Source organism: Myotis davidii, unplaced genomic scaffold (genome assembly GCF_000327345.1).
Source record: "Myotis davidii unplaced genomic scaffold, ASM32734v1 scaffold526, whole genome shotgun sequence".
NCBI lineage: Eukaryota > Metazoa > Chordata > Mammalia > Chiroptera > Vespertilionidae > Myotis > Myotis davidii.
Window position 1 is genome coordinate 398,440 of NW_006296797.1, and position 17,122 is coordinate 415,561.

General features: G+C 40.9%; 1 protein-coding gene across 1 annotated transcript in view; it reads left to right on the forward strand.

Annotated features, from left to right (window-relative positions):
• The window catches only part of ARFGEF2 (ADP ribosylation factor guanine nucleotide exchange factor 2), a 91,021-nt gene that overhangs the window by 65,849 nt on the left and 8,050 nt on the right, over positions 1 to 17,122 (forward strand). The window contains exons 28-36 of the mRNA XM_006772492.2: positions 1,981 to 2,153; positions 4,125 to 4,285; positions 5,468 to 5,598; positions 5,746 to 5,875; positions 8,042 to 8,177; positions 9,471 to 9,609; positions 9,713 to 9,767; positions 11,680 to 11,794; positions 14,486 to 14,616. Coding sequence (XP_006772555.1) covers positions 1,981 to 2,153; positions 4,125 to 4,285; positions 5,468 to 5,598; positions 5,746 to 5,875; positions 8,042 to 8,177; positions 9,471 to 9,609; positions 9,713 to 9,767; positions 11,680 to 11,794; positions 14,486 to 14,616 — 1,171 coding nt within the window. The remainder of the gene's footprint in view (positions 1 to 1,980; positions 2,154 to 4,124; positions 4,286 to 5,467; positions 5,599 to 5,745; positions 5,876 to 8,041; positions 8,178 to 9,470; positions 9,610 to 9,712; positions 9,768 to 11,679; positions 11,795 to 14,485; positions 14,617 to 17,122) is intronic.

Sequence of the window (17,122 nt, forward strand, 5' to 3'; positions counted from 1 at the left end):
GTTCCCATCGGGCCCCTAAAAGGACCCCCTACCACTAACCACACAATTAATTTTTTTCTTCCTTGATGGTGGAAGCAAATGAAATGAATAGACTCTGATTCGCATCTATTGTCTGTAAGTAAATCACACTGCGATCTGTGTGTAACATTCCCCAAAGGACACATTACACCACTGCAAATAGTAGAAATATGTGACCCATCTTTTTGAGGCTGATGAGGCGTGGGGGTGGGGGGGTAGGGGGGAGGCAGAGAAAGAGTCACTGCTGAAGCAACCTCCGGCAAGGTCAAGGATTATGTGACTCAGCATTTGTGCCCCAGGGAAGTGATAAAGAGGTCAGGGCAGCTACTAGCCCTTTGAAGCAGTCACCCTTTTCATTCATTCACTTGGCTGTGTAAGAGGCATGCCATCTCCTAGGTACTATTCTAAGTGCCAAGCATACCGCAATAAAGCAGTCAGCCCTAACCGGTTTGGCTCAGTGGATAGAGCCGGCCTGCGGACTGAAGGGGCCTCGGTTCAATTCCAGTCAAGGGCATGTATCTTGGTTGCGGGCACATCCCCAGTAGAGGGTGTGCAGGAGGCAGCTGATCGATGTTTCTCTCTCATCGATGTTTCTAACTCTCTATCCCTCTCCCTTCCTTTCTGTAAAAAATCAATAAAATATATATATTTTTAAAAACAGTCAAAAATTTATATTTTCCTTTGGCCCTAATTCAATAATCATTGCAGTTAGGTGATAGGTATACAGTATTCATTACTCTATTCTCTCTACTTACATATATGTTTGAAGTTTTTCATAATAAAATTAAAAAACAAGTCCTTGTTTATATTCCAGTGGGATAGATAAGTAAATGTTCAGTAAATCATTGGTAATTACTCTAAAGAACTTTAGGGGATAGGGATAGAAACACTCTATACAGGGCAGTCACAGCCCAGTTGTTGTCAGGGACTCAGGTTCTTTCCATTTCTTTGACCATCCACAAGGTCACTTTCATCCTTGAGCCTGTTGTTTGTGATTGCTGGACTGAGGCTTTAGCTCCAGCCATCATGCTGCGTTCAGAATGAAAATAAGAGAAAAGGGGGCAGAGCCTGCCATGTGTATTCCTTTTAAAACAAAAGCTAAACCTTCCCAGAAACCTCTTCTCCCTAATGCCGTACATTTTCTCTGACATCTAATTAGAGCAGATCATGGAGCTCCCCTAGCTGCAAGGGAGGCTGGGAAATCGAAGACCTGGCACATGCTACAAGATTGCCATTTATCTTATACCATTTATGATCCATTTTCTGATGTTGGGCATGTTGCTGCCTGCAGTGAGAGTTCTGTTGTAAGGAGGTGGAAGGGTAGCTTCTGGGTAGGCAACTAACTGTCTGCCACAGTGATTACTTACCATTTTTTCTTTTTGTTGTCTGTAATTTTTTTTTATATTTGTGTAAGAGTTTATTTGAGGCAAACTGCCGACATATGCTGGGGAGCAAGATCTCAAAGCTCTAGAGAATAATAGTTTTGCGGCTTTTTTATGGATGTGATACTAAAAAGGAAACATAAGGACAATTACATGGAGATGGGGAAAAACAAGGCAGAGATTGGATTACAAAATAGTTATCAAGATTATGTGGTCTCTTATTTCAAAGGTGTGTTAACCTAGATGAACAGAAACAACAGACAGGTCTTGCCTGGGGCATAACTACTCACTGTGACCTGCCCAATTAGAAATTTATGATCAATCATCCTGTGAGGTTCCTTTCCATAGAATCTCTTTTTTTTATTCACAGTTCCCCCTTTTGGCCATAAATCAATCCAAAGGATACATTCATGACCAAGCTTTGGTCAAATATTGTCTCTAATTTTTTTTTAAGTGAATGTAGATTATTGCGTGGTTTAAAAAAAATGTGTTCAGTGCTGCTTCTACATGATAAGCTGTGTTTATATGTCTTCCCACTATCCAAAGTACAGGTGACATGGCTGCCCCATTTCTTCCTCAGGTCTCCGACCATCCGGGACATGGTGATCCGCTGCATTGCCCAGATGGTAAACTCCCAGGCTGCCAACATCCGCTCGGGCTGGAAGAACATCTTTGCCGTGTTCCACCAGGCAGCCTCAGATCACGATGGGAACATCGTGGAGCTGGCCTTCCAGAGCACAGGCCACATTGTCAGTAGGTGTCTCTTCCCTCTTAACATCCACCCACAAGTCTGGAAGAGGGACCACTTATTTCCTGTCTCTTTTACTCCCAGAAAAGAGCTTCCTTGGTTTAGCTGTACTGTGATATAATGATGTGCCACATTCTTGACACGTGCACAGCATCCCTGTGAAGGAAATACTGTCAACTCTCATTATTCGCAGCGTCCATGTTGGTGAATTCACCTGCTTGCTGAAATTTATACATAACCCCCACGAATACTCCTGGCACTTTTGTTGCTATTTGTGGACGTGCACATGCATAGAACAGCGAAATACTTGAGTCGCCCAAGGTACACATTCCCAGCTGGGTTAGAAGGTCATGCTCTGCCTTCTTGTTTCAGCTCTTTTACTGTAAATATGCAAGCGTCCTTTTCATAGTACACTTACTGCCACGTTTTTTGCATTTTTGTCTTATTGTTGGTGACTTTGCCATTTAAAATGGCTCTGCCCATAGTGCTAAAGTGCTGTCCTGTGTCCGTAAGCACAGGAAGGCTGTGTTGTGCCTTATGGAGAAAGTACATGTTTTACATAAACTTCATTCAGGCATGAATTACAGTGCTTTGTTGGCTGTGAGTTCATTGTTAATGAGCCAACAGTATATATTAAATAAGGTGTCTTTAAACAGATGCACATAAAGCAAGGTTATGTAGTGATCAGTTGATGAGAATGTGATAGCCCAAGGCTCGTAGGAACCTAACCCCGAATTTCCCCTAGAAGTGATAGTTCAGAAATTGCTAATTCAGTGTTCACAGCTACTCTAGAGAACCCAACTACCATGATTAATGAGAAGTGACTACACCATTGTTTTCCCCATTTTACTGAAGAGAAAACCGAGACATCAAAAAATAAAGTAGAACAACTTGCCCAAGGTCACGCAGCTAGGAAGTGGTGGAGTAGGGTTCACACCAGGCAGTCCAGCACTATGTCCCTGTACCCTAGACTGACCAGAAGTCCCTGTCCTGCCTGTGATCATGTAACAAGATGTTTACTGGTCTTGGTCTTCGTGGAAATTGTAAAACATTGGGTCACCTTTCATTTTTTTCATTTTTTTAACTTTTTGTAAACTTCTTGCTACGCATATATTTCTCCTAGATCATGTGATATTTGTAGGGTTTTGAAAACTTTAGGTTTCTAAATTGCCTTTAACCTTTAGCTCATTGACATTTATCTTTACAAGATTCCATTCAGCAAGGTAGCACAAGGTGTGGTCTTAGGAAGGAAACAACCAGAGAATTAAGGGATGAGGTCAGGATCACAGACTAGGCCAGAGCCTTGCTCAGGGCTCAACTTTTGGCAGACAAACCACTATGGGCAACGGCACAACACAGATCAGTGTTTACGTCTTATGTAGTTCCTCAAGCTCCATTCTAAAGCAGCCTCAGTTAAATGGACACCTTGGCATCCTGCTGCAGCTTGGCTTTCTCACGGCTCACCCTCTCTCACTTCCTTAGGGACACTTCTCAGGACCTATTTGGAGAGATCTCCCGACCACCAGCCTAAACAGCCCCTCTTACCTTCTGCCCCTTATCTAGAACTCACCCCACCTGAGATTATCTTATATATGTATTGACTTAGGTGATTGTTGTCTGTCTTGCCCATTGGAGCACGAGCACCATGAGGCAGCAAGTTTGATTCATCATCTCTGCCTCCAGGGCCCATAACCATGCTTTGCACATAGTTGACACTCAAATGTTTATTGAATGAATGATTATTTGGGTCTTTACATCATTGTTTGAGCTCAGGAACCAGTTTAGCCCAAATTGTATCCGGTGCACTTATTCCTGAATAATTGACTAAGAAGCACTGTCTTACAGAAATACTGACATGCTTTTCTTAGATGTTCACAGAAGAAATCCTCTCTGGGGTGTGGGTGTGTGTGTGTGTGTGTCTAATCCCCATTTCTAAGTCCTGGTCTTATCTTTTTTATGTGCCTTTGTCTCCCCAGCAACTATTTTCCAGCACCATTTCCCTGCAGCCATCGACTCCTTTCAGGATGCTGTGAAGTGCTTGTCGGAGTTTGCCTGCAACGCCGCTTTCCCTGACACCAGCATGGAAGCCATCCGGCTCATCCGTTTCTGTGCCAAATACGTCTCCGAGAGGCCTCGGGTACATTTCTCCTTTCCTCGCTCATATGGGCGATGAGGGGAAGGAGTTGTGGGGCCAAAACCCCACTCCTGGCAAAGAACTTTCCATTGTAGGGGTTATACCTTTTCTGTATTTTGTATTTATGAAATTATTTTATTCAACTGAACTTTTATTTGGTATCCTACAAATTATTTTGTAGACAATAATAGTATTTTAGCTTTGAATTTTCGCAAAACTGAACAAGCTAGACCTTTCTATTTGAAGGAAAATAAACCTCCCTTTTAGGAAATGACATTATGCCATTGTGACGTGGTTGGGAAGTCACATTGAAAAATCACCTGGAAATATTTTGGGTTTTTCTATCATGTCTCACCTATCTAAGGAGGCCTGCTTGGTTTAAATGACAATCTCAAAACACTGAAATTGGGTGGAAACAAACAAACTATGGTGGCTAATCTCTTGTCAAGCATTCTTTGCAGAACTGTAAGCCCCTGAGATGACATGCTAGGTCCCCCACAACAGCTCATTAAGATGATGATGATAATGAGAGCCACTGTCAGCTGAGCACTTACCACATGTCAAGCACCATTCTAGGCACTGTGCATTGATTTATGTAATCTTCAAAGCAGACCTATGAGGTGGGTAGTTATGTCCCCATTGTGCAGAGGAGTTAACTGAAGCACAGAGAGAAATTGCCTAATGTTAGATAACAAGAGATTATAAAGAAATTCCTTTACAACAAACAATGCCACTTTAAGAGTGGTTACAGAGCAGAGGGCTAGAAATCCTAGAGATGGGGCTTCACATCCAGGCTATGGAAAGACTGCCAGCTCTTAACTGCATGACCTTGGGCAGTTTACTTAAACTCTTAAGTGCCTCAGTTGATTCATCTATAAAATGGGACCATTATTTTTTCCCTGCCTCTCAGAATCATTGTGAGAATTATTAAACCATGTAGAGCACTTTCACAGTCCCTGGCCCCTAACAAGCATTCAGTAATAGTAGCTGCTGCTGTTATTATTTTAAGTAGTACTTTAAGTACTGTATTAACATTCCAGAAAGACCTAAGATTTTGCAGCATCCCTTGCTGAATGGATACTTCCAGAAGAGAACGTGTGTGAGGCCTTTCCCCCTGTGTAGTTCCCTTTCACTTCCTTCCTTTTGCTTGCATAGTCTATATCTGAGAGGTGACTTTCATTGTAGGTGCTACAAGAATACACAAGCGATGACATGAATGTGGCTCCTGGTGACAGAGTCTGGGTCCGAGGCTGGTTCCCCATTCTGTTTGAGCTCTCCTGCATCATCAATAGGTGCAAGCTAGATGTGCGGACAAGGTAACTGTGTCCCAGGGAGGTGCCCCTCCCTTCTCTGAATGAGCCTCAGTCACCTGCTCACCTGATCCCATGCTCTCCCCCTCTCTTCCCTGCTGTTCTCTTCCCCCAACCCCTTCCCTCTTCTGCTCCTGGCTTTGTTTCCTGCAGAGGACTCACGGTCATGTTCGAGATCATGAAGAGCTATGGCCACACCTTTGAAAAGCACTGGTGGCAGGACCTGTTCAGAATCGTGTTCAGAATTTTTGATAACATGAAACTCCCGGAGCAGCAGTCGGAGGTACGTGATGACTACAGCACAGCCGGGATGGGATGGGAGACAAGCCTCTCTGGCCTTTGTCTGCCTCTGGGGGTTGTGTCCTCATCTGCATGGAAGTCTTAAATACTGAGCCACTTGAGGTGTGTTTTAAAAATGGGAGCACCCTTCCTGGCACTCTTCTACCAATATCAACTAACAGAAGAAGCCCTCCTGTCTGAGGACGAGTGAGAGGAAATTAATCACCACGCTCTGCCTTTTTGGCCCTGAGGCATCGTACCTGCCAGATCAGCAGGACTCCTGACTGGTTCACTTAACTTCTGAACAATCAGTAAAAAGTGGAGTGACTCTGTCCCTTCAAAAACACACTTAAAAAGGTTTTTAATATGAAGTTGCAGTCAGATGATGTTAGCAAATATTAGGCCTTTTTTAAAAAGATGTGAGATGTTTCTAGTTATCTTTGTTATTTCTCCCCTGGAGGTAAAGGGCTGAGGAGAAGGCATTCTAGCTCAAGATTTTAAGATGGGAGAGTAACTTTTTTACCTTCTTTTAGGAACAGCATTCCCTCCCTCCCCCTGATATGAAAGAAACATATACTTAATATGGAATATTAGGAATATAAAAAACATCATTTAAAATCACTCCAAAATTAGAGTTAATGTTTTGGCAAGTTTTCCTCTGTTTTTTTATGTACATTAAATAAGGTTGTTGAATGGACCTGGTTATAGTATAGATACAGTTTTCTAATCTTATATTAAAGTCATTAAAATTTTTCTTCATTGGAAAACAGAAAAAATTTAAGCACCCACAGTTTAAAACTTCCACACGTTACCACTATTAACCCCTTCAGATATGCCGTGTGTGTGTTGTGTGTGTGTGTGTGTGTGTGTTTTATACACTTTTCTTTTTTTAACAAAAATGGAATCCCATCATATACTGGGAACTGCTTTTTTAACTTAATGTGTGTTTTTTTACAACTGCAACTTGTCCTCCACAATGTTTTTAAGGACTGCAAAACATTCCTATCTGTGGATGTTCCATAGTCCACGGAAAATTGTTTCCAATTTTCCTTTAGACAGCAATGAAATGAACATTTTGCAGCTACAGTTTGCTTTTAGGAGAAGTGGTCTGACTGCCAGGTTTGGGGCTTGCACATCACTGAGGCTTTTGATACATCTAGTTGACCTCCAAATACACTTACAGCTCTTCACACTTGTGCCAGCAATGCGTGCGAGTTACCGCTTCCCCGTACCCACTCCAGCTCTTTGTAATTTATTTAATCATTAATTTGATAGGCGAGAGATGTCAGAGTGACACATCTACTGGTTGCCTCCTGCATGCACCCTGACCAGGGCCAGAGATCAAACCCACAACAGAGGTATGTGCCCTTGACTAGGAATCAAACTTGGTACCCTTCAGTCCATAGGCCAACGCTCTAATCACTGAGCAACCAGTCAGGGCTAGATATTTCTTCAACATAGTTTTTTCGGATATATATCTAGAAGTAGAATTTATTGGATCATATGGTAGATATATATATATATTTTTAGGAGCCTCCATACTGTTTTTCATAGTGATGGTACCAATTTACAGTCCACCAACAGTACACAAGTGTTCTCTCTTCTCCACATCCTCCCCAGCATTTATCTCTTGTCTTTTTGATGGATGCCATTCTAACAGCTGTGAGGAGACATCTCATTGTTGTTTTGATTTTCATTTCCCTAATGTTTAGTGATGTTGACTACCTTGCCCTTGTGGCTGTTGGCCATTTTTATATCTTCTTTGAAAGATGCCTATTTACTCATTTTTAATATTTAAATTTTTGATGTATGGTATATTTAGCATAATCTTATATTCATTTTTTCCAAATCATTAAAAATTTTTGTAAGTAATACTTTGAATGACTGTTTAATGTTCTGTCAGATAGATGTACTCAATTTAATCGCACATTGCTGGACATGAGTTTGTATCTGTGTTTACAGTGTATAAATACCAGTGTGATAAACATAAACCTCAACCACAAATCTTTGATTATTTCTTTTGGGTTCATTCCTAGAAGTGCTATTGCACCAATGGATGTGAGCTGATAGGACTGTTGATACACGATGCTAGATTGCTTTCTAGAATAGTTTGTCAGTGATGTCTGGGACTGAGAGGTCTTTAAATATTATCTTTTTACTGTTTTTCCAGAAATCTGAGTGGATGACAACAACTTGTAATCATGCACTTTATGCTATTTGTGACGTATTTACCCAGTTTTATGAAGCTTTGAATGAAGTTCTTCTTTCTGATATATTTGCACAGTTGCAGTGGTGTGTAAAACAAGGTATTCTATGTCTCTAGGCATCATTTATCTTGACATAATCCTTCATGAGAGACTAATTTTTTCCACATATAAAAGCATGGCTATAATGACAAAGAGTACACTGTATCATTTCATTCAAGGGTGGGGAACCTTTTTTCTGCCAAGGGCCATTTTTATATTTATAACATCATTCACAGGCCATACAAAATTATCAGCTTAAAAATTAACTGCTATATTTGGTCAAACATTTAATAACTCACCCTAATGCCTTGGCAGGGCCAGACCAAATGATTTTCCCAGCCTTAGGCGGCCCTCGAGCTGGATGTTCCCCACCCCTAATTTCATTGGTGAAAATGTATTTTTAAAATTTTAATTAGAACATAAAAACAATCTCTCAACCAAGTCAGTTTATATTTCTTTAAGATGGGATGTATTTTTATTTTTAAAAGATGTACCTTTTTGTAAGTTACACTATTCTATTTTTGTCTGTGTTTAAAATTTTCTATAATAAAATGTTTTTTAAATGTACTGTGGGAGCCCTAACTGGTTTGGCTCAGTGGATAGAGCGTCAGCCTGCAGACTCTAGGGTCCCAGGTTTGATTCCGGTCAAGGGCATGTACCTTGGCTGCGGGCACATCCCCAGTGGGGGGCGTGCAGGAGGCAGCTGATCAATGTTTCTCACTCATCGATGTTTCTAACTCTCTATCCCTCTCCCTTCCTCTCTGTAAAAAAAACAATAAAATATATTTTTAAAAAATAAAATAAATGTACTGTGGGAGTCAAGAGCAATAGCTTCATCGATGGACATTTTTTGTTTTAATACTTAGGTGTTTATTTAGTGTGCATTAGGAAAAATACCCACATAGCACATTAGATCTGGATGCATTAGATAGTTTTGGCTTCGTAAGATGCGGCTTAATTTAAGCTTTTTAAAAAGTGACTCAGTTTTAAAATAAATGATAAAGCAGTTGATACTGATATGGCAAAAATTGGAAAAATAGAATTTGAATGACTACATTTTTAAAAGCACTGTTCTGATATTTCCCATCTTCTTTTACCATTTCTCATACAAGAAGCCAGTTAATTAGGTAGCAAAATGTTGACCTTCTTCCGGTCCCTAGCAGTAAAGCTATGAGAAATAATTTCTCCCTCACTTGAACTATAAAAATGTTAAAGCTATCTGTAGCAATGCTGCATTAATTAAAAGCCTATAAACCCACCAGTGGCATAGTCTCCACAACATGAAGCATCAGCAATCTGTTTGGAATCAAAGAGGAATTGAAGTTTAATGATAGATATTATTTTATTTTACAGATAATGAGCAGTTGGCTCGATCAGGTACAAATTGCTTAGAAAACTTAGTAATATCCAATGGAGAGAAATTCAGTCCTGATGTCTGGGATAAAACGTGCAGTTGTATGATGGATATTTTCAAAACAACCATCCCACATGTGTAAGTGTCAGTGTGATTGTCGTTATTTGCTTGTGTGCAGTGGAGTCTTGGAGCTCTGCGTTGCCTTTCCAGTGATCATTTTCCTTTTCTGCATTTTCTCAAGTTTGCTGACGTGGAGGCCTGTGGGAATGGAGGAAGACTCATCAGAAAAACATTTGGTAAGATTTCTTTTTGGTTCTCTTTTCTCCTTTTATAGTAAAAGATCTAGCAGCCCAAAGAGTTAATGCTTTCCTGATGGGAAGTGAGTTAAAATCGTTATAAGATCTAAAAACGATATATGTTCATTAACACGGTTTTTCCAAAGTGTAGAAAAATATTACGAAAATAGGTCATCTCACTCAATAAAAAACAAACATTTCTAGTTTTTTCTTTGTGTGACTGCACTCACGTAACCCACATATTTGTAATTTGGCTTACTTGGCACATAATGTATTAACATTGTGAGCATTTTCCCATATTTTAAATATTCTCTGAGAACAACCTTTTCAGTAGCGGCACGTTATTATAATTTATTTAATGAATTCTCCCTTGTTGGACAGGTCAGTTCCCATACTTCACTGTTATAAATACTTCCGTGTAATTATCTTTATTTATAATCCTCCTAAGTAGAGAGTGCTTTTTCTCTCCACCAATGAAGTAGTAATTTTTAGGGGGGTTTTTTTTTGTATATTTGTTTGCTTGTTTTCAGAATAAATTAATCATTTGTGTAGAAAAGAATGTTCAGTATATGCCGTACTTTCATACCTGGCTTTCCAACTAAGCAAGCATTAACTAGAGTGAGTAGTGATGGCGAACCTATGACACAGGTGTCAGAGGTGACACGCGAACTCATTTTTTTGGTTGATTTTTCTTTGTTAAATGGCATTTAAATATATAAAATAAATATCAAAAATATAAGTCTTTGTTTTACTATGGTTGCAAATATCAAATAATTTCTATATGTGACACCAGAGTTAAGTTAGGGTTTTTCAAAATGCTGACACGCCAAGCTCAAAAGGTTCGCCATCACTGAACTAGAGTATCAGCTGCAGCATGTTGACACTTACTAAACGTTACCAATACGTTGGCTGTGTAACAGAAGTTATACACAGACTACCAGGTAGTAGTTGTTTTTTGTGTGCAGCAACATAAAGTTCTAATGCAAGTCCCACTTTAAAATACTTTGGTTTACAAGTATTTTACAAGTGTTTGTAATTTATTTTAAATGTGTTTTTATATTGATTTCAGAAAGGAAAGAAGGGGAGAGAGATAGAAACATCAATGATGAGAATCATCAATCAGCTGCCCCCTGGACCACACATGCATGCACACACACGCAAAGACACACACACACACAATTGAGCCCACAACCCGGGCATGTTCCCTGACCAAAAACCGAACCGTGACCTCCTGATTCATGGGTCAACACTCAGCCACACCAGCCAGGCAGTGTTTGTAATATTAACGTCTATTCCCAAATAACAAAAAGGACATTAGATTTCAAAAGGCATTTTGGGATATAGCAACTTTTTCTGAAGCCCATTATTTAAACTTTCTGGTGGGTTTTTTTCATTTTATAACTTTACTTTTTTATTTTTTCAATTGTGGTTGACATATTCAATATTAGTTTCGGGTATATAGCATAGTGGTTAGACATTTATATAACTTACAAAGTAATCCCCCCAATAAATCTAGTATCCCCATGACACCATACATAGCTATTAAACTCTGTCTTCTGTAGTCAATTTAAAAAGGAAAAAAGGCGAGCTATTGCACTAGTTTATTTTTTAATTTGATCTCATTAAAATTTGGTCATGCTCATTGTTAAATCATATGTCGAGAAATGCCCTCTAAATTGGAATGAGAAAATATGAAGGTTTAATCGAGGGAAGAAATCATTGAAATTCGTAATCTCCTGTGCAGCCTCTGAGAAGTGTCACTTTAAGCATGCAATGTAATTGTACTTCAAGCTGAGCAAGACACTTACATTTAAGTTGGGCCCCAGTGTTAAAACAGGCACCGCTCCGCTTAGGTGCTGAATTACAGACGAAGAGAAAGTGACCGTTGTATTTCTCTCTGGTTTACTTTCAGGATGTGGATTTGGACCGCCAGTCTCTAAGCAGCATAGACAAAAATGCCTCTGAGAGAGGCCAGAGCCAGCTCTCTAACCCCACTGATGAGAGCTGGAAAGGTAGACCATACGCAAGTAAGACCACTTTTTATTTTTTATTTTTTTTAAATAGGTAACACATTTACATGGTTCAGATACTCAGAAGACACAAAAGGGTAAACATGATAAGCCTTTCCACGCTGTGCCTCAGTCTGCCAGTTCCTTCCCGTCTGGCCGCCAGTACCACGAGTTTCTTATGTGCCTTTCCAGAGACATTTGTTCATATGCAAGAAATGCATATCCATAACACACCAATATATATGTACACATAGACAGTTACAGATATATAGATATACTACATATGGGTACTGTATATACATTTACATCAATTCTCTCCTCTTTATGCAAATTGTAGAATACTATACATTATTATTTTATCACTTAATATATCTTAGAGCTTATTCAAAATCAGCACCTAAGCAGCTTTCACATTCTTCTACACAATTGTATATTATTTCAGTCTGTAGATGTTATTTGTGTAATTGGGTCCCTACAAAAAGACAATTGTAATATTCCCACTATTTTTATGTTACAGTCAATACTGCGTGAATCACCTAGTGTGCATCGTTTATGAATTTATCTGTTACCATTTGACCCAAATTTCTAGTCATTGGATTGCTGGGTTAACTGATAAGTGCTATTTGCCATTTTGGCAGATAAGTCCAGATTGCTGCCCGTTAAGGTTATACCTGTTTACATGATCTCTGGAAACACCTAGGTGATATTTGGTATATTATGGAGTCATTTTAATTTGCAGCTTTTTAATAATGAGGGAGACTGAGCCATTTTTTAATGTGTTTAAGAAGCAGTTCTATTTTCTTTTCTATGAACTATCTATTCATAATCTTTGCTCATTTTGTATTGGTTGTTGCTCTCTTTTTTTTATTGGTTTGGAGGAGATCTTTTTGTGCTAGAGATCCCTTTTCTGGATGTTAGCTTCAAATTACTTTTACCAATTTTTATCTTATGGTGTTGCTTCTGGTGTTTTTTGCTGTCTGTCATTTTTTTTTTAAAAAAAAGTAGGTTTGCCAGTTGCTATGAGCCAGGCACTGAACAGTGTGTTTCATGTGTGTGACCCCCTGTAATCCTTATGCTAGCCCTCTGAGGTGGTAGTTTTACATTTGAGTGGCCTGAGACTCAAACCCATGGCATGCCCTGCAATATGTAGTAGAGTTGTGATTCAGGCACACTTCGGCTAACTGAGAAATCAGAACCGTTCTGATGTGAGTCTGCTCTTTTTAAAGTTATGTGCCCCATTGTTTTTCTTCCTGACATACTCACCCACTTCTCAACATGCCAGGCTGTAGGTGTTAGCATTGCCATTAGCTTCTAAACAGCACATCAGACAAAGCCATGTGTTCATTATCTTTTGAAGGCATAAAAACTAATCCCCTTGAAATGCATTACCAAAGCACCATGCTGGAGACTGATACACTGTTCCCACGAACCAGCACAGCCAGTTCCCCACGGCCCTGAGAGCATGAGCACTGTTGCCTCATCCACTCCAGGTAAAGGGCTGGCTTGTGTATGGGGAGCAAGTGTAGAACCACTGTCAGTGCAGCAAAGCAGCTGCACCCTGAGAGACGCCTGGGACTCCAGACGCGCCGTCCCTCCAAGGAGCAGTGTTGGTTTCTCCCAGGCTCCCATCTCGCCTCCCTTCTGGGCTTCAGCTCAGTGGGCAGAACAGCAGGAGAACCTCTTACTCTGCTTGTATTGTTTTCTTTCCTTGTTCTTATTTTTGGTCAATGATGCATAATTGAATTGGTGTAAGTTACAACATTGCAACTCCACTGTATTCTTTTTTAATTAAAATGAATTCTTCATGGGGATCTTATATAATTTCATAGCCACTTTCAAAAACTTGAAGATGACCCATCCTTATTTGCCATCACTAAACACTTCCTTTAGTGTTTTCCATATTCTGATTCTATAACAGTAAGTTGAATAGAAGTCTATAATTTTACTATAGTTAAGTCAATTAACACCTATGAAGTGCCTGACATAGGCTGCCCCTGAGCCCAGGAATTTAGAAGAAAAGATGGCTGCAACACTAGTCAGAGTCTAGTTAATAGGCAGAAACCCCACCAATAATATGGACAGGGAAAATTCAACATAAAGAATTATTAACTAGTCAAAGATGGATAACCACCAAAAGGGGTACACGACTCTTGAGGGATACAGAAGTAGGAAATGCAGAAAGCAATCCTGCCTCCAGGGCAATCCAGAACTAAGAACTTAAATGAGCCCCACCCTTCAAGACCCAGATACAACCTCTTAGGAGCGTCTGGCCACCATAGGAACCTGTGGCCTCCTGTGTCTAGGGCACAGTCCTGAGCTGCTCTGTAGGAGTGGCCCACAGGTGACTGGAGGATACTCGACTTCCATAGCTGACTCCTCTCCTTCTTCAGGACTTGGTCTTTGGCCAAATACTACATTCTCAGAGAAGCCTTTCCTGACCACATTGCTTAAATTTGCAAACCAATCCTGACCCCATCTTTACCTTATCCTCACCCCTATGTACATCTTCATCATTTGACATCTCTATCATACACTTAGATACCTTGTTTGTTGTCTGTTTCTTCCATGGGAGCAGGGATTTTTATCTTGCTTACTCATTGTTAGGCCACAGCATCAAGAACCGTGCCTGGCACATAGTAGGAGCCCAGTAAATATTTATCCAATGCTGGCTGAATTATTATTAGGGTTAATCTTTATCATCTAATATAGATCAGAAACTGTTTGCCAGCCTCCTCATCAAGTGCGTGGTCCAGTTGGAATTGATACAAGCCATTGACAACATCGTGTTCTACCCAGCAACGAGCAAAAAAGAAGATGCAGAGCACATGGTTGCTGCCCAGGTAATGAAGCAGGCCTTGAGAAGGGCATCCTTGCCCTGGGGAAGTTGTGCAGGTGCAGTGGTGTGCTGGAACCAGCTGTACTGGCTCGCAAGAGCCCATCATACTCGTCTTTTCCCAACCCCGTGTTCAACATCATATTGGCCGTAGCCGGTTTGGCTCAGTTGGTAGAGCATCGGCCTGTGGATTGAAGGGTCTCAGGTTCGATTCTGGTCAAGGGCACATGTCTGGGTTGTGGGCTCGATCCCCGGTTGGAGGCGTGCAGGAGGCAGCCAATCAATGATTCTCTCTCATCACTGATGTTTCTATCTCTCTCTCCCTCTCCCTTCCTTTCTGAAATCAATAATAATATATTTTTAAAAAATAATAATATTGGTAGCTTCAGATTGGCTGAGATGGAAGTATTTACACCACAGAAATCAGCAAATGCTAAACATCAGGGCTTCTTTTTATTTTTATTCCCCAGAGAGCCAATTTACCAGCATACCATTGCTCAGATGCCATCCCCACTTTGAATGTTACTAATCACAGGACTACTTCTCATAATTGGTATATAATTTAACTGCAAATAAGTGAGAGGGAAACATGTGGATAATACCAGTTTTTTCTTGAGAAAGTTCACGTTTTGTTTTACATCCACAATCTTCTGTGCACACCAGTATTCTTGGAAATAGAGAATTGATTGTCCAAAACATGGACAGTAACCTTACACCATGGGTTTCAAACTTAGGTGCCTCAGGGGCTAGCAGATCCTGTGAGTGCTTGCTGCAGGCTGGGTGGGACTGACAGAGAGCCCCAGTCAGAGCCAAAGCCACACCCAGCTCCAGTGGTGCTGCTGTAGGGGAGGCAAGTCTTGATGGTCTTCCAGTTTTCAGGAGAAACCAGAATTAAGATAGTTTCAGATGGGAAATCACATAATTAAGTACTATAATTACTGATGAACAAAACATCTGTGGGCCAAAGGCTGTATTTTTTAAGTGTACAATTTGGTGGTTTTAGTATATTCACAAAGTTGTACAGATATCACCACGGTCTAATTCCAGAATATTTTTTTTCACTGCCAAAGGGAATGCCCTAACCATTAGCAGTCAATTTCCATTCCCTTCTGGTTCCAGCCCTTAGTAACCACTAATCAAATCTACTTCTGGATTTGCCTAATCTGGTTATTTCATATTAATGGAATCATATAATATGTGTGCTTTGGTGTCTGGCTTCTTTAACTTAGCATATTTTCTAGTTTCATTCACGTTGCAGCCGGTATCAGTACTTTATTATTATTAAACTAGTGGCTCAGTTCATGAAATTCATGCATGGGGGGCGGGTCCCCCCTCAGCCCAGCCTGCACCCTCTCCAATCAGGGACCCCTTGGGGGATGTCCGACTTCCGGTTTAGGCCCAATCGCAATCTGGGACCACTGGCTCCTAATCGCTCACCTGCCTGCCTGCCTTATCGCCCCTAACTGCCTCTGCCTGCTTGCTTCTAACCCCTCTGCCTGCCTGCCTGCCTGATCGCCCCTAACCTCTCTGCCTGCCTGCCTGATCGCCCCCAACTGCTCTCCCCTGCCAGCCTGATCTCGCCCCCAACTGCTCTCCCCTGCTGGCCAATTTGGTTCTGATTGGTCGGTTTCTATGCCACTCAGCATCTCCGGACCTGATCAGAGGTGGGGCTGATCAGCAGCCCCCTCGGAGGCCCAGAGAAAAACAGGCACAGCTGCTGGTGAAGCCCGGAAAGAAAGAGAGAGGCAACGGCTGATCAACAGCTGCCATGGAGGCTGCGGATCAGACCCAGCCTCTCTCTCCGGGCCTGATCCGCAGCCCCCTCAGCAGTCAGTGCTGGGTCGCCATGGCAACCCAGGACTGACTTCCCATGTTTGGTCAAGCCTTTGTTCAGTCGTTATGGACCCTGGGTTTTTATATATTAGGATAATAGAGGCCTGATGCACAGAATTCGTGCAAGGGGCTCGGCCCTCTCAGCCACAGCGGTTTGCCTCAGCCCTCGCAGCCCCAGCTTCATCCAGAAGGACGTCTTTATGTCTACCTTTATGCCAGTTACCACAAGTCTTGATTACTGCAGCTTTTTATTGAGTTTTGAAATTGGAAAATATGAGTCTTCAAACTTTGTGCTTTTTTTTATATTATATAAGAGTTTATTTGAGCCAAACTGATGACATTGCCAGGAAGCAAGATCTCCAATGCTCTTCTTTTTTCAAGATATTTTGGCTTCTCTGTGTCACTTACATTTCATATGAATTTTAAGACAGCTTGTCAGTTTCTACAAAGAAGTCAACTGTGATTTTGATAAGCTGTTGACTCTGTAGATCAATTTGGAGAGTATTGCAAACTCTGCTCCTTTTGTCCTCTTGTAACCTCTGCCTTATGAGGAGGATGGGGTCCATTCCAAGAAGGCTTAAGGGATATAAAGTCCCTGATTACATCTCACATCTCAGGCAACGTGTTCAATAAAAATTTCTAGCATTTCACACATGTTTTTATGCATTGTTTTCTTCACA